At 38.8% G+C, this 20,152-nt stretch overlaps 1 protein-coding gene across 2 annotated transcripts; it reads left to right on the top strand.

Moving 5' to 3' along the window:
* The first annotated feature begins 32 nt into the window (after positions 1 to 32).
* Positions 33 to 14,261, top strand: HELQ (helicase, POLQ like). 2 transcript variants are annotated; one of them, XM_058837290.1, is made up of 18 exons: positions 33 to 293; positions 659 to 1,397; positions 1,753 to 1,931; positions 2,495 to 2,695; positions 3,726 to 3,798; positions 4,290 to 4,387; positions 4,924 to 5,022; positions 5,687 to 5,832; positions 6,494 to 6,733; positions 7,414 to 7,555; positions 7,858 to 7,962; positions 8,452 to 8,671; positions 9,413 to 9,570; positions 9,942 to 10,040; positions 10,319 to 10,492; positions 11,003 to 11,116; positions 12,072 to 12,206; positions 13,622 to 14,261. In XM_058837290.1, the coding sequence occupies exons 1-18, from the start codon at positions 141 to 143 to the stop codon at positions 13,706 to 13,708; spliced, it is 3,162 nt and encodes a 1,053-aa protein (XP_058693273.1). In that variant the 5' UTR covers positions 33 to 140; the 3' UTR covers positions 13,709 to 14,261. The 2 variants fall into 2 exon arrangements, with proteins under 2 accessions (XP_058693273.1, XP_058693274.1); XM_058837291.1 differs by lacking the exons at positions 33 to 293; positions 659 to 1,397 and having other exon boundaries at positions 1,894 to 1,931; positions 2,619 to 2,695; positions 13,622 to 13,988.
* Positions 14,262 to 20,152: the final 5,891 nt, after the last annotated feature.

The raw sequence follows: 20,152 nt of genomic DNA, 5'->3' as shown, positions 1-20,152 counted from the left end.
AGGGCAGGCGATTGGCCAAGGTCCGGTCACGTGCTTCCCCGCTGGGTTGCTGCCGGAAGTTCCCGCTCCCGCCGTGGCGGCTGCTCCCCGCGTCCCTCCGCGGCCGTGAGGGCCCCGCGCCGCCGCCGCGCAGCCCGGCCATGGCGGAGCCCAGGCTCGCCGTGCGGAGGAGGAGCCGCTCCATCTCGGAGCGCAAGCGGAGCCGGGCCCCGGCGCAGCCCGTCGCCGCCAGCTCGCCAGTGGCTTGCAAGAGACCGAGCTCTGGTGGCGAGGGACCCCCGGCGGAGGCCCCGGTAGGGGATGGCGGGATCCTGGGGCTGGTGGTGAGGCGGGGAAGCTCCGTCTGGGAGGGTGGAGTGTGTCGGGAAGGGCTGTACTTTGTATGAGGGGGTATGATGCCGTTTGGTTTTAGCTTTAAAAAAAAACATCTCTGTCTTGTCTCTGCGCGCGTATTCTCCTACTTGTTGGATTTCACTGAGTCAAGGCATTTCTTCTGAACCCAAGCTGGGTTTTCCTTACAGACGACAGCAGACAAAACGCTTTTGTGTCAAGCTGGGACAGACTTAGGTGACTCGGCTCTGATATTTGTGCTCTGCAAGTTATTCTGCATTCTGTGGTGTTGCCTCAGGGGGTTGATAACTCCTGTTTCTTTTTGCAGTGCAGTCACGATAGCGAGGAGGATATGTTTGGTGATTACGACAGCTTTTATGGAAACGATTCATTGATGGCTCAAGTGGATGATATTGAAGACAAATACCTGCAGGATAAAAATATGGATGTGAAAGCAGATGGAGAGATCATACTTGGGAACCTGCAGTCAGGAGTTCACCAGAAAGAACAAGATAACTTTTCTGCTTCAGAAAATGTGGTTGTCCTTAAAAGTGACAAAGAGGGTGCTTGCCAAATGTGTGACAGTAACCCAGCTGATGGCAATCAAGAATTAACTGAGTCTGTTTTAGATGACTTGCCATCATCACAACTTGTGTATTTTGAAAAAATGAATGAACTTTCTTCTGCTTCTAGAACATTTCCAGTCTCAAAAGGGAGGGATGAACATATGAATTCTTTCTCAGACAAAATTAGGGACCCATTGTCTTTTTATGCTGGTGCTGAACACAGTAACAGACCTACTGACTCTTCCTCACACTCCAAGTGTGTTTCATTTAAAACTGAGAGTCTCAAAGATCACCTGAAAAGTGCTATGACTGGAAATGCTAGAGCCCAGACGCTGCAGGTCTCCAAGTCCAAGCAGCTCAAAGAAGCTGTTTTATCTGAAGAGATTTTTGTGGCTAGGAAAGCTATTGAATCTTCTTCTGTCGATATAGGCCCTTTTTACGGATTATCTAGCAAGATTAAAGATTTATTCAGACAACTTCGAGGGATTGAAACACTTTATGGTAGTGTAACTAATGGTCTGTTGGGAAAAAAAAATAACTGCTAGTGGAGTGTTGTCTGTTTCACTCATTATACTGTAAAAATATTTAAGGTAATGCTTAATGTAAACCATGTTAGAAAGTAGTTGTCCTGTTTTAGGAAGTGGCTATCTTGGTGTTTTAGATGGATAGAAAGGGTGGATGATATCCATCTGGATTACAGAAGACTTTGCAAGTCAACATCACTGAAAGCTTTAAGTGCTTTTTTGAGGAAAAGCTCTCAAACACTGAGATCAAAGTGTTCTGAATGAAACACAGGCATTTTGGTATCAACTGACATGTCCCTGGGGTTGCTGATAGTTCCCTTTTTGTTTTGCAGAGTGGCAGCATGACTGCTTAATGTTAGAATCCCTACAGCAAAGGAAGAACTTGATATACTCATTGCCAACCAGTGGTGGAAAAACTCTTGTAGCTGAAATAATAATTCTCCAAGAATTACTCTGCAGGCAGAAGGATGTTCTGATGATCCTGCCGTATGTTGCCATTGTCCAAGAAAAGGTCTGGTTACAGTATTTCTGGTACTGTTTTATTTTATATAAGTCTTTCCTGATACACTTTGTTTACTTGCTCACTTGCCTGGTTTTCAGCAAGGTTTTTGTGAATATATGGTGGGAAGTGAGTGACCTCTCTGAAGTGCTGCTCTGAGGGTCAGTATTTTGCAGTGGAGCAGACACAAATCATGAGGTGAAGATGTTGAGTTCTGAAGTAAAGGGTGCTGAATTTTGAAACAATGCCTTTTTGGGATGTTTAGTTCTGCAGCCTAAGAGCTGTGACACTCAACTTGCTGAAGAGGTGATCTTGAACTAAAAACTAACATTTTTTGTTATAAAGGGAAAGCTAGTTTTAGAGAACAGATGAAATCAAACTTCATAACATGTGTAGACACTTCAGTTCTGTAGCTGGAATAGATATTCCTAGCTAATATGTTTTGACTAACTCAAGCTGCCGATTGTGATATGGGTTGGTTTTCTGTATGTTGAGTTCTTGAGGCAGCTCCAAAAAATGGAAAATGAAATCCAAAATGAGCATGAATTTGTTCTCTAATTGATTTTCTTTTATAGGTTAGGGGTTTATCGAGTTTTGGGATAGAATTGGGTTTCCTGGTTGAAGAATATGCAGGAAGTAAAGGACGATTTCCACCAATCAAAAGGAGAGTTAAAAAATCTCTTTATATTGCTACTATAGAAAAAGGACACGCTCTGGTGAACTCCTTGATCGAAACAGAAAGAATCGATGACCTTGGCCTGGTTGTGGTAGATGAGGTAGGCCACAAGATGTACTCAGATTTATCAGATGCAAGTTCTTTTAGGGCTCTAATACGCAATTATTTAGGAAGTTCTTTGCCTGCTTGGTTTTTCTCAGAGTGTTCATCCTGAAAATTAGTTTTATTTTCTATGGTCTGAATTGTACATAATTGTACATAATTCTGTAATTCTGAAACTATGGTTTGTTTTTTTTTTAATGAAGCATTGCTATTTCAGAGTAATAGATTTATATTGAGAGATCTGTGGTGGTGGTGGTTGATGATGAATTCCTGCAGAACTGCTTGACATGTAGAAGTATCTAATGGATTGCAAAAAAGCATAAAGAATTTTAATTGTTTGGAATGTACTTTATGAAGCCTAGAATTTAAGATTTAGATGTGAAACTATGCAACTTTGTGTCTGGTATTAATGATACAGTGAAACATTGACAAAAAAGAAAAATATCAAGTAACATTTGGCTGTGAGAATTGCCTCTTACAGTGGTAGAGCTGAGTTGTGTTACCAAGGGTTGATTGTGGAGTTGAATAATGTGTATAAGGTCTGACAGGGATTTTAATTCATAGAATTCTTCAGGCTGACTGACCATACTTAGCACTGTAGCTTCTAAACAGAGGGCAGCTGAAGCACTAACTTCTGTTTTTTCTGGAAGCTGGCTGCTAGGAATGTTATTACTCTAAGTGTTGCTTAAACCACATTTTGTTTAAGATTGCCTCAGACTGGTGAATACAAAGATCCCCACAGTGATTGTTTACTGTCAGGAGTTAACTGTGTCAGTTGTGGTCTAGTTAAATGGAAGGTAAATCTTGTCTGCATTTACCCGTGAGTTTGTTTTTCTGTGATTCATACATTTTAAATGAGGTTATACATCTGAACTTAACAATCCAAATTTACATGAGAGATATCACGAGGAAGTCCAACAAAGTCAGTTCTGTAGTATTTCTTTAGGTCTATATATTTTGGAGTTTTTTTAGAAAAAACTCTCAACTCAGTAGCATTCTTGCCTTTTCTTTTTCCCTCCTGTGCACAGCTCCATATGCTTGGGGAGGGAAGTCGTGGAGCAATTCTGGAAATTACTCTTGCAAAAGTTCTTCACACCAGCAGTAAGTCATGGCTACAGTTAATGTCATTAACGTTTTGTAGTTGTGGCCTCTCTCAGAGAGGTCACACCATCACTCTCTGGATTTGTGCTGTTTTGGCTGCTTTTGAAAAACATGGCATGAATCCATGTATTAACAGCATTTACTCATTTAAGTGTTAATTGACCCTGTAATGATGTTAGGGTGTTTTTGAAGCTCTTTCAATACTTCTTTGTGAAATCCTGAGTATTGTCAAATGTCTTCCATTTCTTTGTAGGAGTCCTTTAGGCGTCTATTTAAATGCTTCTTTTTTCACGTTTAAGTCTCAGTATTTTGTAACTTAGTATTATTTCATAGTTAGTGTTTCTTTAGTTGTAGCCTTTCCTTTCAAATCTGCTACTTTGGCATTTTGAAAAGACTAACCATGAAGGAGGAGTCTCATGACTTTAATACTGAACAGATGTCTTAAAAATTGGTCATGTGACAATAAGTTAATCTCAACTTCTGTTTTACAGAAAATACACAAATCATTGGCATGAGTGCAACATTAAATAATGTTGGAGACCTGCAGAAGTTCCTGCAAGCAGAGTACTACACTAATAATTTTAGACCGGTCTGTATACAAAATACAGGAGCTAGTAAAGAGGATATTTGCCTTTAAAATCATAATTTATCACAGCTTTTGTGCTTAACTGCACAGTATAATATAAGGCCTGCTATTGCTCTCTAATTACTAACAGTACAATGAATAGCACTATGCACTTCTAAATACACAAATGCAATAACCTTTATACTGCTGTGCTAATGCATTTGTTTCATTTTAACTTAAGCAATTCCTAAATTACAGCTACTGTGATGAATCATTGCAGTCCATTTGGTGTAACTAGAATCTGTACTGCTGGCTCTTGTATGCTGTCAGGACAGCATGGTTTATAAATAGCTCATGGGATACAAATTTTGGCATTCTTCATTACGATTCCATGCTTTATCAAGGCAAATAATTAAAACAATTAAGTTCTCTTAAAAATTCTAAAGCATCTGCTTATGTGCAAGTATGTAGATGACATGTGATGCTTAGAGAAAAGCTGTACATCATCAACAGCTTAGAGAATTTAACAAAGTTTCTCTTTGTGGCTTCCATCTTGCTAGGTAGAATTAAAGGAATACATAAAGATAGGAGACACCATTTATGCAGTTGACAGCAAAGCAGAAGATGGCTTTGCTTTTTCACGGCTCCTTAATTTCAAGGTAAAAACATGCTTGTAGTTTCTTTGAACTGTTGTGAAATGCATTATTTTACAGTGATTTGCTTATATACTTAAACGTGATAATTCATTTGTAGTACCCATGACAAAGAAGTGGTAGGCTTTGGGAAGGAAAAAAGCCTTAAAATACTGAATGCTTAACTTGATTTTCACTTCTTTTTTACTCCTCACGGTAGAAGTTTCTTCAGTATTTTGACATGTGAAGAGTAATGTGTTTGAGTATTCCAGACACTCAGTGTCTTGTGTTTGGAGGTAGATTTTCTCAGCAGTTGATCACTCCTAGGCAAAACTGAAAGAAGATACCCTTTGGGGGTTTTGCCAGCTTACTACTGCCCTGTAGGGATTCATTTCAACCTTTACAAAGGAAAATGAGTGTAATGGTAGACTGCCAGTATCACAAGTGTTGCTAAAAGAAAATGAACTATTAAGGGAAAAAGCAAAGAATTTGATTTGTATATCCATATATCCCTCAAGTTAGATGTCTTTCAAGTGAGGGTTGGGGGAAAAGCTTACCCTACAACTTCTCAGAATTATGTCACATTAAATCAAATGGGAGTGTTCAAGCAACAGCTGGGAATGAATATTGAATATTTAAGTTATGATTTAATTCCTGAGTTTAAATATTAGTTAATCTGTGTTTATTACAGTATTCTAGTAATTTGGAGAAAGCAGATCCTGACCACATCATTGCACTGGTTACTGAAGTTATTCCTAAATATTCCTGCCTAATCTTTTGTTCCACTAAAAAGAGTTGTGAAAATGTAGCTTCAATGGTGTGCAAGTACCTCAAGAAGTAAGTTTCTTTTTTTTTTAATTATATGTGAAATAATTGCTTACAACTTAGTATTTATTGTCATCTAGTTTGCAAGTGTCTTTCCCTGGTGATTAGAAGTAAATGCTTTGAACATGGAATCATATAAAGTTGCTAACTGCATAAGTGATAGCAAACTGCAAAAGGCTTATTAAATAAAAACTTTTTTAAAAGTTCTTACTTTTATAGCACAACAGTTGATGAAGATGATTGACAGAGGAAAATACTAAAGAAAAGAAAAAAATCATACTAAATTAATCTTTGTGTCCCTTTGGCACTGGTTTCTGGAAGCTTTGAAAACAAATGTTTTTCTCTATATCCTAGTATTTGGTCATGTACTTTGATAGTCATTGGAATATCTCTGTTCCATACCCACTTTGGAAATCTGAGTTGTAAAATGTAAAGCAGCCAGTATTTGATCCCTTCTGTTCCTGTGTTTGCAAATAAGGAAGGTTCTATTGCAATTAAATCAGCCTCCTGTGTATTGCTGTTTCAAAGTTTCTAGAAATAACTGTTTCTCCAACTTAGATGTTAGAGGAATGGATGATGAACAGAAGTAGACAGTAAGCCTGTCTCTTGGTTTTGATTTTCCTTTTAATTAATGATTGGTCAATGTCTAAAGAAATGCTTTTCCTCCTCCAAGAGAATTTAGAGCTCACAGGGAGAAAGAAAAAGAAGATCTCATCAAGAGCCTGAAGAGTGTTGGAAATGGAACTGTCTGTCCTGTTTTGAAGCAAACAATCCCTTTTGGTATTGCCTATCACCATAGTGGCCTTACAAATGATGAAAGAAAAAGCATAGAGGAAGCTTATTCTTCAGGTGTCCTGTGTCTGCTTGCTTGCACAGCCACTCTAGCTGCTGGAGTCAACCTGCCAGCTAGAAGGTTAGTAGCCAAAAGATTTAATTTTTTGCATTGATTTCTTGCTTTGTAAAAAAAAAAATAAATTCTTAAATAAGTTGGAAATCTCAGTGCTATTTAAAGTGCTTGTGTTTTTACCATCAGATTGGAAGGATCAGGGATTTTGTGTTCAACTTGGGATACAGGACTGTGCAGTATTTATGTAGGAAGTGTGAATCAGTAGGAAATACCTCAGAGTATATAATTGAAGAACGCTTACCTAAATGGATTAAATAAGTTTTAATAAATTGAAAAATGCTTTCATTTTTTCAGTAGTGTTATTCAAGAGGACAGTGGTTGGGAGATACTCTCCTAAGGAGGAGTGTTTAAATGGTAAAATAGACTTTTTCTAAGGATTTACAGTTGGTATATGTTTTAACACAAAAAATTATTATATTTTCATATACAAGTTCTGATGATAGGGCTGCTCTACTCTGTGACTAAAGATTGTTTGCTAAGAATCCACTTCTGTGTGCAGATCTAATACGCCATAAATAGTTTGATGTTTTACAATTGATTTACACATCTGTCCAGAGAGGTGCATTTGATTTTTATTAGTTATGAGGTATGGGGCACATATAAAGAATTAACTTGAATTTGTAACATTTTATTCCTGCTTTAGTAATTTGAATTTAAAGTGTAACTTATTCAAGACTTCTCTGCAGGGTGATTCTCAGAGCTCCTTATGTTGGCAATGACTTCTTGAAGAAGAACCAGTATAAACAAATGATTGGCAGAGCTGGTCGAGCTGGTATTGACAGTGCTGGAGAAAGTATTCTCATAGTGCAAGAAAAAGACAAACACTTGGTAATTTTTACAAAGCTATCAGTAATTTAAATTGCTGGGTTAAGATGGTGGAATAAACAGGAGGAGCCAAGCTGCCTAGGTTAATTTTTGTTTGCCTCTTAAAGTTGTAAGTATTTTATTTACGTAATAATAGCTTTAAACTACCTTTCTGTGGCTTGTTTTCAGATGGGGACTGTAAACTTTCAATGCTTATCCTCATTTTCTTTATAAGCTGAATCATGGATATCAGGTTTGATTTTTTTAAAGTGTAAAATTAGTGCATGAATATTCCTCTGTACTAATATATTCCTTGTCCCTTTTAGGTTCAGGATTTAGTTCACAGTCCTTTGGAGAACTGCTACAGCAATCTTCTGCTGGAGTTGACCAGGGGAATGCAGAGCCTGTTGTTATCTTTGGTTGGACTGAAGGTATCAGTTACCTCTTCTATGTGAGTAACTTAAGTGCTTGGAAATGCCAAGAAAATGTCTCCTGTTGATTCTGTAGAAAAAGACAGACTGCTTAAACACTCAGTCTTGCAAGTTCAGAAAAGCTTTAATCTATTTTTTTGTCCTTATCTGATTAGATCTTTTCGTTTAACTCAGTAAGTAATCATGTAACACAACAATTACCTTATGTGGAAAAACAAAAATTATATCTACCCTATAATACAATAAATAGAACAAAATATATTTCTGATACTTGATTCAAAATACAAATAGAAACAGTGGAAACAAGTTAATAGAACAGATGGAGAGCAGTCCATCAGATCCACCACCAAGCAGCTATCATTCTATTTGTTGGGATGTATTTCTACAGAAACACAAACACTTTCTTTATCCAGTAATTTTTATCTATGTCTTATTAACCATGTGAAATTATAACTTTAAATATGCTAATTACTTTCCAATCTGGTGCAGATAGCAGTTACCCATGAGGAAATAGACAATTTTATGCTCTGTACATTGCTGGGTGTTCAGCAGCAGCTACTGTCTAAAGAGAAGAGCCTCTCAGAGATAATTAAAGATGGGCTGGAAAATCTAATAGAAAAAGGACTCCTAAAAGGAAGAATATCTGAGAAGGACTACAATTCCAAATCTACACTGACAATCACACCCTTGGGTAAAGCTACGTATAAGGGTAAGGCTTTTTCTAGTCTTACTATTAAGCTGCAATGAAAAATAAGTTGTAGAGAAAGAGTTTTACTACACAATGTAGTGGACTGAAATGGGAGTGAAGTAAGTAGCTTATCACATTCATGACTAAATGTGATGGGAATGAAGTGTGATAATACTGATACCACTGGGAACAAAACCAGAACTGTACCCCTAAAAAGCCACTTCAAGATTTGATTTAGTGGTTGTAATCAAAGTGGCTCAGGACCTTGTTTTACAATTAATTGTTATGAACAGGTTACTGTAAACAGAAGGATTTCTTGGAAAGCTTAAGAGGGAAAGGGAGGATATGACATGTAGACCAATTGTAATTTAAAAAAGAATATCAGGAAGTTCTGTTTTCCTGTCATATCATAAAGATTTTGGGGTATGGAATGTAATTGAAGTAGGATGAGTCTGAAGGGTTCCTTCAATCTATATTATTGCAGGATTTCAGTAAAGCCAAGGCATTTCACAAGCACTCCAAAACCACACACAATGAACATACATGGAAATAGGTGACTGCCTCTCCTCACCTTTGCTTCACTCCTCATGTTATGTTAGAACAGTTATTCAGGTTACAGAAATTTCTCTCCTGTTCAAATGGTGTAACAAGCTTTTGTGGAAGGTAAAGACAATACCGATTCTGTGTTAAAATGTACTTCATTTAACTCTGCGTGACTGTTTATAATTGTGCTTATTCTTACCCTGTGTGCTTATTCTCTAGGCTCAATAGATTTGGCATACTGCAATCTTCTGTACAGAGACTTGAAGAAGGGTTTGGAAGGGCTGGTTCTCGAGAGCAATCTTCATCTCCTGTATCTGTCAACTCCCTATGATATGACTTCTACCTGTAGCCCAGATTGGATGATATACTTGAGACAGGTGAGAAATTGCTAGCAAACATGCATTGGGGCATTCAGTAATCCTGTGTATTAAATTTGGAGGGGGTTTGTACACATTGGACATGAAGTGGGGTAACAGTCTGATGGCAAATATGCTAATTTATTTTTACTGGGGGAACACTAAAATCTATTTAATTCTGTTAAAATGAAGCATTCAGAAATGGGCATTTACAGATAATTCAAACAAGGAGGGGAAGAACCTTCAGAGCTGGCTGTGACTGGTGGCTGTAGTATTACTCTACTGATTCTGTAGAGATACTGAAAAACATTGTTGCACTGTAAATGATACACTTGTGTTTTCTATAATATTAACAGAACTAAATATCTGAAAATTCTTTGTATTTATTTTAGTTCAACCAGCTAAGTGCAGCAGAGCAAAAAGTAGCAGATATTGTGGGAGTACCTGAAAGCTTTATTACAAAAAAGGCTTCTGGTCAAGCCATCAGAAAGGTAGGTTGGAGATTTCTCATACCTAAGATGACAGTTTAGTCATTTCATTTGACTGTTTACAAATTCCAGATTATTTTTCTGCTAGTGTTGTTTATTGCTGTCCTGATTATTAAAGTTCTTTTAATCTCATTGGTTTTTATGTTTTAATGTCTTTTTGTGTAATATAGAAATGTTTTAAAGCTCTGAAGGGAGCAGATATGAAAAGATTTGCCTTGTAGTACTAACAGAACATCTGCAATGTGATAATGGCTCTGAATTCTAGCTTGTCTTATTCCTAGAATGTGGACAATGCCGTGGTGAACAGGTTCTACCTGACGTTTGTCCTTTATACCCTACTGAAAGAGACCAATATATGGAGTGTTTCAGAGAAATTTAATATGTCCCGGGGATATGTGCAAAATCTCCTCAATTCTGCTGCCTCCTTTGCATCCTGCCTTCTACGTTTCTGTGAGGTACTGTGTTAAAAGAATGTAAATAAATTCTTTTTGGTTTAGTTTTGCAAAATCTAGAATTTTTTTTCTCTTACTTTAGAACTGAATTGCAGGTGTGGTATTTCATCTTTCCTGTGCAAAAATGTTTCTTCACATTTCCTGTTCTGTATTATTTTTTTCTATTTAGCAAAGAATGTTCATACAATGACATTTCTGATAATAAAAGCAAGCTTTATACACTGAGAATGTGAAAATATACAAATTTTACAAGGCATTGATCACTGCCAGTGCTGTTGGTGAAATAATTGAAATAATGCATTGCTTATCCTTCAGAAATGTCCCACCTTTGGGATGTTCAGCTGAAGAGCACTGAATACACTTCTGCAACTCTCTGAAAGGATGGCTAGAAATAATAGTGCTTCCCCCATCTAAATGCCAAATGTATGCTTGTTGTCACAGCAGAGTTTTGTCAGTCATGTTTCCCAAATATAGGACTTTGGAGCTGAGTTTTAGCAATCTTTGTCTCTGCAGGAATTGGAAGAATTCTGGGTTTACAAAGCCTTGCTGACAGAACTTACCAAGCGTTTGACATACTGTGTTAAGACAGAACTCATCCCTCTGATGGAGGTAGCAGGGGTTCTAGAGGTCAGTAAACCTGGCTCCATGAAACTTTTCAATGTTAACTGGTGTGTGCTAAATGTTACTGTGCCTTTCAAGTGTATCTGGAAGACCAAGCTAATTTGTGGCTGGGAATTCAGCATAATTCAGTACATATTCCACAAAAGTCTGGAGGTTGGGGGAAAAGTGATCTGTTGAGGAAATGGGAGCTGGAGCCAATATTTTTCTTGTGGCTGCTGCCACAACAACTATGAAAATACTGTATTTGGACAATAATTTAGCTGTACACTTGATTGGAAAACAGAGTCCAGGTTTCTTTCATTGAGGATTCTTCAGTTCACGGGAGTAGAGAGGAATAAGAATTTACATATTTAAGTTAGAAGATCCTTACAGAAATATGCAAAGTCCTGTTGGGAGCTTTGGCTTTGGCAATCACTTGTAGTTCTGCCTGTATTTTAAATAAGAAATTTAACCAGTCTCTGAATCAAAGACTCCTATTAAAATAAAAGCTCTTTTGGGGCTCCAGACCAAGGTTCTACTCTTTGCAAAATGATTTAACTAGCCTGTCCAGCATATTGTAGAATGAGTTTGTCAGGAAACTATTGAATTTAGTGGCAGTGAGGTTTTAATCTGAGAAGCTAAACAAGACAGACACCTCCAAAGAATGTGGAACTGTTGTTCCTGTCAGTGACAGTGAATGTACTAAACATGGTAACAAGAGAAGACAGCAGCGTTGGTAGTATCTAGCTCAGAGAAAATAAAGGCAAATGGGTTCCTAAGAGGTGGGTAAGATTGCAGGTGGTAAATCATAGTGGTAAAGCTGTGCTTTTGGGCTATAAAGATTCTCAGGGAGTATTCATGTTAGAAAAAGAGAATTGGATTGATTTTCAGAATGAAATGTTTGAGGTTGGTGCAGAGATTGGCACTTACCAGTAATTCTTATTTCCTGTTCTGAGAATCTAACACAATTTTGTACTATCAGGCACGAGCAAAACAGCTTTACAACGCAGGGTACAAAACTTTAGCACACTTGGCTAATGCAAATCCAGAAACTCTGGTGCGGATGATTGAGCACTTGTCACGACGTCAAGCCAAACAAATAGTTTCATCTGCAAAGGTGAGTTAGAAACAAAGCTGTAAAAACCTGCTTAAGGACTCCAATATGTCAAAAGTGGATGTTTGATCATGGAATGATATTAAAAGGGAAGGATTCAGTTTACTAGTAAAGACATTAGTGGATGTTTGTGATCCAAATGCTGATCTGTACTAAGAACAATCTGTCAGGTCCCAGATAGTGTCAGGTGGTGCTGCTTTTCAGAGGGGAAGCAAAGGGCAAAAATACTTGACAGCTTGTCTCATACTTGAAATGCTCAGTTCTGCCAATATCTCAGGACTTATTTTACAGAAGTTCTAGTGGTAGTTGTGACAAAAGAATAGGTTTTGTAGGCTTGTAGAAATGGAAACCAACAAGGTGCCAGGTTAGCCTCACCTATTTAGGTTGCTTTTGTCATGCCCTTGTTATTCTTTCATGTCTTTTCCATTTTGAATATGCAGATTCTGTAACAAACTTGTGTCTAAACAAAAAATACAGGAAGTACTTTATCAAGGGGTGGTATTTGGTATTCTCTATGTCCATTCATCATCTGCTGCTGCAATAATATTTGTTTTATGTTTGATTCTACTAAAAGAGCAAGCTCTTGGTGAAGTAAGGGAATGTCCAGAATAAAAGGATGGGTGGTTGGTGTAAAAATAAGGCAGTCAATTAGAAAGTTTTGGTTTGCACATTTTCACAAAGTAAAAATACCAACTTTGGGGGTTGTGCTCTTAAAAGGTCATGTTCAGATAATGTCGTTGTAGGCTTCTTGCTGCTTTTTTAGTTTGTTGCTGTGGGATCCAAAAGAAAGGGATATATGCAGATGCCTTATCTACATCAATGACAAATATAGCAATCTACCTTACTGTCATGCTCAGATACTAAATTCATGGAGTTTTCTCTAACTGGGAAGTTAGAAGAGTGCTTGCATGGGGTCCTGTTCTTCTCCATGCCAGCAACAAACAGTTCAGGGCAGTGGATTAAACAGCTGCTGATATCAGCAGTCCTGTATGTCTGGTGTAAAATGCTGTAGGAAGAAATTTCAAATAAAAGAAGTTGTCAGCTCAGCAGGCACAACTTAAAAATGTTTATTCCAACATGGAAAATAAATGTCTAAGGTTAAAAATGTTCCTTAACAGTTCTATATGAAACTGTTCATGTTCTGTAAATTTGGTGTATTATGTGATGTCAGAGTCAAGAAAATCATCTGTGTGCTGTATGAATTCCTGTGTGACTGCTTTCTATATGAGTGTACACTAATGGGCAAAAAAATGTTGGTCCTTGGAGGGAAAGTTGCTGTGGTCCTGGGAGCAGAAGCAGAAGTCCTTCACAGACCCAAGTGCAAGTTTGGAAAGAAGCTTGGGTGTTTTAATCTGTCTAAGAGTTGTGGGTAATGCTTGTATTTGTTTTCTAATTTTTGTTACTTTTTCTTGTTGTAGATGCTGCTGAGTGAAAAAGCTGAGGCTTTACAGGAAGAAGTCGAAGAACTCTTAAAAGTGCCAACAAATATCCCAGGGACCCACTGATTGTCATGAAGAAACTCATGAATCCAAAATTTGGAAATTTTAAAGTTTTTAACTCTCCTCTTTAAAACTGCTGTAATTTAATAAATATTTAATGTCTTTTGTATACCACAATTTAAAGTGAGTTCTGAATTCAGAATGTTTCCTGGAAAGTTGACGTCATTTGAAGGTTTGGATTATGAATTTCTTCAGCAATAGGACAAAAGTAATCTTCATTCATCCCTGGTTTTAGACGTAGCCCTAGGAGCTCTTTGGGAATTGGACTGACTGCCTCATGTGTACTTCTGCTGGGAGCTTATGCTTGCAGGATTCTCTGTACTCTAAGTGTAATGGAAGGAGCTGCAATTCATAACAAAGGAGTTGTCCCAGAGTTGTGAAAGAGGTGGTAAATGATGCCTAGTTTAAGCCTTTTTAAAAAATGCAGATATCAAATTCATATTCAGCCTCTGGCAATTCCCTGAGAGAATTCTTTCAGGATGCCTCTGAAGCAGTCTTCCAAACAGAAGGTTTGCTTTTTTAAAAAGTTTTTTTTAATTTCTTGCTTAAATGTGGAGATATAAAAAGATCAAGTTTTAAAGAACTGACATTTGAGAAGCCCTGTTAAATTCTGAGAGTCTGTGGGCATGTGTCAGTCATCCTAGTCAGGATTTTTAAAGGCATCTGAACCAAATTTGCTCCAGCAAAAAGTTAGGCTTCATGAAAGTAGTTTTAAGGATGCCTGAACCTTCCTCAGTTGTGACACAGTAAACTTCAAAGCTGGTGTGTAATACTTGACAATGGCCTGCACATTAAGACAGACTTGAAAGCTAGGGCAGCCTGATGTGTTAAATTACAGAATCACAGACTTGTTTGGATTGGAAGAAACCTTAAAAATCATCTCATTCCTAAGTCTCTGCTATGGGCAGGGACACTTCCACTATACCAGCTTGATCAAAGCCTTGCCCAACCTGGCCTTGACCACCAGGCATATGGGGCATCCACAGCTTCCTTGTGCACCCAGTGTCAGTGCTTCATCACCCTCACAGTAAAGAACTTCTTCCTACTATCCAACTAAACTTCCTACTAAATATCTCTTCTTTTAATTTAAAGCCATTCCCTCTTGCCCTATCACTGTCTGCCCCTCTAAAAAGTCACTCTCCCTCATTTGTTATAACCCCTGGAGCCTTCTCCATGCTGAACAACAGCAGCTCTCTCAGCCTGTGCTCATAGGAGAGGTGCTCCAGCCCTCTGAGCATCCATAGCCTCCTCTGAACCTGCTCCAACAGGGTCCATGGCTTTCTTGTGCTGAGAACCCCAGATCTGGATGCAGTGTTCCAGCTGGGGTCTCATGAGGGCATGAAAGTAGTTTTGAATTATGGTTGCCAGTGTAGTGGCACACTTAAACATGGAATTTCTGTGTAGAATTTGGTCTCTTCTCAGTAAAGGAAAAGTAAGATTAACCTTAGTTAAACTGGGAGCTTAATAGTCAGGTTAATTATGTTGGGGTTCTAGAAATAACCAGAAATGTTTCTAAATCCAGTGGAGATGTTAGATGTTGAATGCTTGATAGAAAGTAGTTATTGTGAAAAACTGATGAAAATGCTAATATTCTACTGCTTATTTTGTTGTTGCATTACAGAAATTAGAGGTAACAATTGAAAAAATTCTTTATGAGCCTTTATTTGGCATAAACATGCCCCTAAACCCATACTTGTGATACTTTGTAGAGGTTTACACAGTTTGGATAAATGCAATATTTGACTGCATTCAGTATCAAGCCAGGTCAGGAATTTAAAACCAGCACTTTTTAGAGGCAGTGTGATTCATTTCCACTGGTACACTGAGTGCCCACAGGGGAATCCTGTTACTGATATTTAAGTGCCTAAATAAGTGCACAACTGGATTTGGAAATATGAAAAAATGTGAAGTTGGTTCTCAAGGGCAGAAGAAATATTTGCCATGACTTAAGGCTATATGTAAGTCTGTTGCCTAATATTTTTGACCAAATGATAGATAATATTAAATTCTGTGTTGGTTTATTTGTGTTACATTGAAAAGGCAGATGATGATCACTCCTGCATAACTGTGAATACGTATCTAAGCAGGTGATGTAGTACCCACATAAGAAAACACAGCTACCTTAACAGTTTATTGGTACTTGATGGTGTTTTTCCAAAGTTTGGTACAGTTTTGTGTGGATTTGGGGGTGGGGGGAGGGAGGAAAGAACCTCAGGAAGTTACTGTAAAATTATTCACTCTGAGTGCTGGGTTACTGCAATAATATGTTTTGGAAATAATCCATTAATTGCTACATGTATTACAGTATAGTTAATGAGTCAGTAACCTCTGTCACAATTCTTTGCATGCTGTTTGTACTTGCATACTAATTAAAGTGTACATTTTATGTATTTATACAGCAGAGGGGAACAGCAGGAAAATATCATTCCTGCCACTTGCTAAATGTGCCCTCACACTATACATGACTATACATAACACTATACATAGCACTCAGCACTGCTGCAAGGTCAGGTTTTGATGAGATACACATTCAGGAATAAAGTTGAGTATTTCCTACAAATGTCAGAGCTCCTTTGAAAGTCACAGGAAAAGCTGGTTTGAAACAAGAGAATGGTTTTAAATCTGCATAAAGCTGATCTGGAAAGAAAAAGAGGTTGGCATTTGTTGTCTCTGCTGTTCTCTTTACACAGGCTGTGCTCTCCCTGGATGGATGAGTGCAATTCCCCTAAGGCTTTCTCTGTGACCTTAGCATCAGAAGTGAAATGAAGCTGCACTAATTTGCACTGAAACTTTCTATATGTAGCTTGTCTTATTTTCCTGAAATCAAGCTTATCAGGCAAGGCAGTACATGTATTTCATACTGCTTTTTATTTCTGAAGTATGTATTAGTTTGTGATTAAATGTTTCTCATATAAAGCTTTCTTACCTGGGCTTTTCCCCTGGGTGGAGATGGGAGAGGAGAAAAAAGGAAACACAACAGATGCTGCTCACAGTATTTTTGTGCTGCCAGATGATGCTCAGTGCTTCAGTGTCAAGTACAGTACCGGGCAGATTTTATATATATATATATATATATATATATACACACACAGATATATATTTATAACATGCAGGTGTTGGAATGGGTATGTGTTAGTTTGGTAAACTATGGGAAAACTTATGCTGAGGATGGATTCAAGATATTTGGGAAAGCAATCATTTTTCACTTGCTTCAATGTTTGTATCCTAAGGTCTGTATTAAAGAGAAAGAAGCCACATTGATGAATTTATCTTATTTCCATGTGATATAATGGTAGATGTTTCAAAGCTAAGTAGGTCATTAAAACATGCTCTGTCAGATGTTCCTAATGTCTTCATAACCCACAGTAAACTGGATCAGAGCTACTGTGTGTACAAGTCTATTCAGGTGTAGAGAAATCTTCTGACCTAAAACCTTAGAGCATATTTCTTAGTCTTTCTTAGTCTTTATTTCTATTCACTCCACTTTTCAACTTGCCCACATGGATCAATTCTTGTGTTTGTGTGATTCCTTTCCTTCCCCTGAGTCATGATTCTGTGCTTTGAGGAACCCCTGTACATAACCTACTGAAAGTTGTCTGGAAGAACTGGTAAGAGAGTCAGGCTTAGAGTAATGTAGTTGTTTAAAATGTAGCTGTACTGTGCCAGTTGTGGGTGGTAAGACAAAATCCACAACTCTTGCTCCAGGTGTTCATGAGACAAAACAGCCTCGTTTATTATTCAGAACTCACTTAAATACCCAATTCAAATCTCCTGGGCTAGACAGCCACTGGCTGAGATCTTCCTCCCTGCCCAGCTTCCTGGCCAGTGGTGTGCTTTCTTCTCAGCTTGGATGGGGCTGGCCAAGGGTCCTCTGTAACTTATCCAGGGACATGTTCAGGCATGAACTAGCTGAATTGGATTAGTGTTATGGTCAGATTCACTTATCCAGTCCAGGCCAGCTGTACTGTGGCAATACCGTGACATTTAGCTGTTAATTTTCATTGTGTGAATGAGACCTATTGTGTTCCTCTGTTCTGGAAAGCTGTTTCCATGTGAATTAGTCCTGCCTAGCTCTCACTTCATCCTTCCTTTTAAAGTCTCGTTTCATCTCTGTGTGCATATCAAAGAGAACTGCTAAAATCTAGACCCAAGGTGTCATTTCCATCTCTGAAGAGACAGTGTGGGCTGTCTCAGACTCCCATAACCAGCTGGGTTCAGAAATAAGACCAGCAGGGAGTACAGAGAGCTGTGTGCTGTGTCAGGACAAGCTGCAGGTTTAGGGTAGGGAGGAAGGATAGCTCACAAAACCACTCTGATAGGCATCTCTGTTTTTACAGTTTCCATGCTTTCTTGGCATTAGCTTTGCCTTAGCTTCATCTTCCTTAGGCTTCTTATATAGAAATAGAGAAGTATTCTGACACAGATCAGCTCTTTTCATCTGCCCAAACACCTGTGTCATGAGAATTGTTTGCCTTTTGCACAGGCAGTTCTTACCTTCTGAATTCCTTTATAATACACAAGGTAAAGGACCGACATATATTTAGATATAGGTATAAATATATCAGTTCTTGGTACTTGCCCAGGAGTAGCAGAGGTGCCCCTGTTAGCAATAGCATGGTGGTGCTGCTGCTGTTAGACAGTTGAAATTCCTGGAAGGTTTTATTTTTAATTCTTTCTAATTATAAGAACCTAGTCATCATCACAGGATGTTTAATGGCATTACTGGGAGAAGAACTGTCTGATAGGAGCTGCAAGACCAAAGCATTTGAATGTCACAAGGCAGGGGCTAGGCTTTATGGAATGAGAAAGAGGGATGGGATGTTTGTTTGGAGCTGGCTTCAAATTACACTCAAGTGGGCTTAAGCCTAGTCCTAGTTCTTAGCTGCTGTCCTTGAAGCTCACAGGGCATCACTCAAATTCTGCCCTAATTTCCATAAGTGCAAATACATCTGTACCAAACTTCCCTACTCTGCAATATTTAAAAATGTGTATAAAACCCTGTAAAAAATGCCCAGGCAAAAGCTACCGCTTCTCATTTAGTACCTCAAGCTCTTAAACTAATGCTGCAAGGCATTGTTTTCCAGCTGCAAGGTTTCATAAGCTGCTAAAAACACGTGCCAGGCTTTACATACACACATCTGTACACAGCAACTGATCCCAAAAGAGCCTTGACCATTTGAAATACACACCTTGTGCCTTTGCTGTGAGAAACACGGCACAGTGGCAAGTGACCCAAAGTGCCTCTTCTCAAGGAAGAACATGGAGGAAATGAAGGTAGAAGTAGGGAATTCCAACAGAAAAAAAATGTGCACAGGCTGCATCTGGCCTGCCAGATCCTGACCCTTTCTGCACTTGTAGTAACAGCCTTAGCTAGGTTTGCAGCAATGATTTTTCACACAGTGAACTACATTCTTATATCCTTAGTTTACCCATGGGGCTGGGTAGTTTGTTTGGTGCACTCTGCTGATAGATGAGTTATTCCTTTGGCAGACAGTCACTCCAGCCCTTCCTGGCGCGTAGGCATATAATTGGTGCTGCACCCCCAAAATGGGAAACATTACTCTGACTAAGATACTGAGACAGTCAGAAGTGTCACTGATGTTTCCTTTTCAGCAGGGCTGTGGATGTGCTGATCAAAAACAGAGTTAATTTTGTCAAGTTCTTCTAGTTCCGGTGGAGAGTTACTTAATAGTACAAAAATGTAGAGCAAGCAGGAACAGAAAGGGCCAGGCAGGCAAGCACTTGAGCCACAGATTAATGCCCCAACTTTGGTGCATGTGAGAAGTGCTGCACCTGAATAAAATGACAGATTCTCAGCCTGTTTCAGCTGACAGCTGTTTTCAAAACAAACTTCCTAAGAAACATGGATGCTTCAGGTTGAATTAGTGCAGGTGGGAAATAAATGGTGGTGTTAAATGTAGTTGTTTAAAAACTCTGCAAACGTTTCAGTAGTGTGCACACAAACTTAGAAACATTATTGCAGTCCAGGAAGCAAAGTGTATTCTGGGCTGCATCACAGGGAGAGTGGGCAGTAGGTTGAGGGAGGTGACTGTCCCCCTTTACTCCAGACTCCATCTATGGTACTGCATCCAGCCTTGGGCCCCCTGAAACAAGAAGAATGTGGACCTGTTAGGAGGCCACAAAGGTGATCAGAAGGCTGGATCAACTCTCCTTTGAAGAGAGGCTGAGAGAGCTGGGGTTGTTCAGCCTGGAGAGGAGAAGGCTCCAGGGTGACCTTAGAGCACCTTCCAGCACCTGAAGGGATGACAAGACAGCTGGAGAAGGACTTTTTACAGGGGCATGGAGTGGTAGGACAAGAGAGGAATGGCCCTAAGCTGAAGGAGGGTTGGTTTACACTGGGTGTTAGGAAGAAATTCTTTACTTGTGAGGATGATGAGGCACTGGCACAGGTTGCCCAGGGGAGCTCATTCCTGGAAGTGTTCAAGGCCA

Source organism: Poecile atricapillus, chromosome 4, assembly GCF_030490865.1.
Source record: "Poecile atricapillus isolate bPoeAtr1 chromosome 4, bPoeAtr1.hap1, whole genome shotgun sequence".
Taxonomy (NCBI): domain Eukaryota; kingdom Metazoa; phylum Chordata; class Aves; order Passeriformes; family Paridae; genus Poecile; species Poecile atricapillus.
The sequence above is the reverse complement of the archived record's forward strand: the minus strand, read 5'-3'. Positions and strand labels throughout refer to the sequence as shown.

What these genes read in the sequence shown, in the direction of transcription:
- HELQ (XM_058837290.1), top strand. Translation starts at nt 141, where the DNA reads ATGGCGGAGCCCAGGCTCGCCGTGCGGAGGAGGAGCCGCTCCATCTCG. An exon ending in ACACTAATAATTTTAGACCG is followed by an intron (nt 4,388 to 4,923) that starts GTCTGTATACAA and finishes CCATCTTGCTAG; the next exon opens with GTAGAATTAAAGGAATACAT. An exon ending in AAATAGTTTCATCTGCAAAG is followed by an intron (nt 12,207 to 13,621) that starts GTGAGTTAGAAA and finishes TTCTTGTTGTAG; the next exon opens with ATGCTGCTGAGTGAAAAAGC.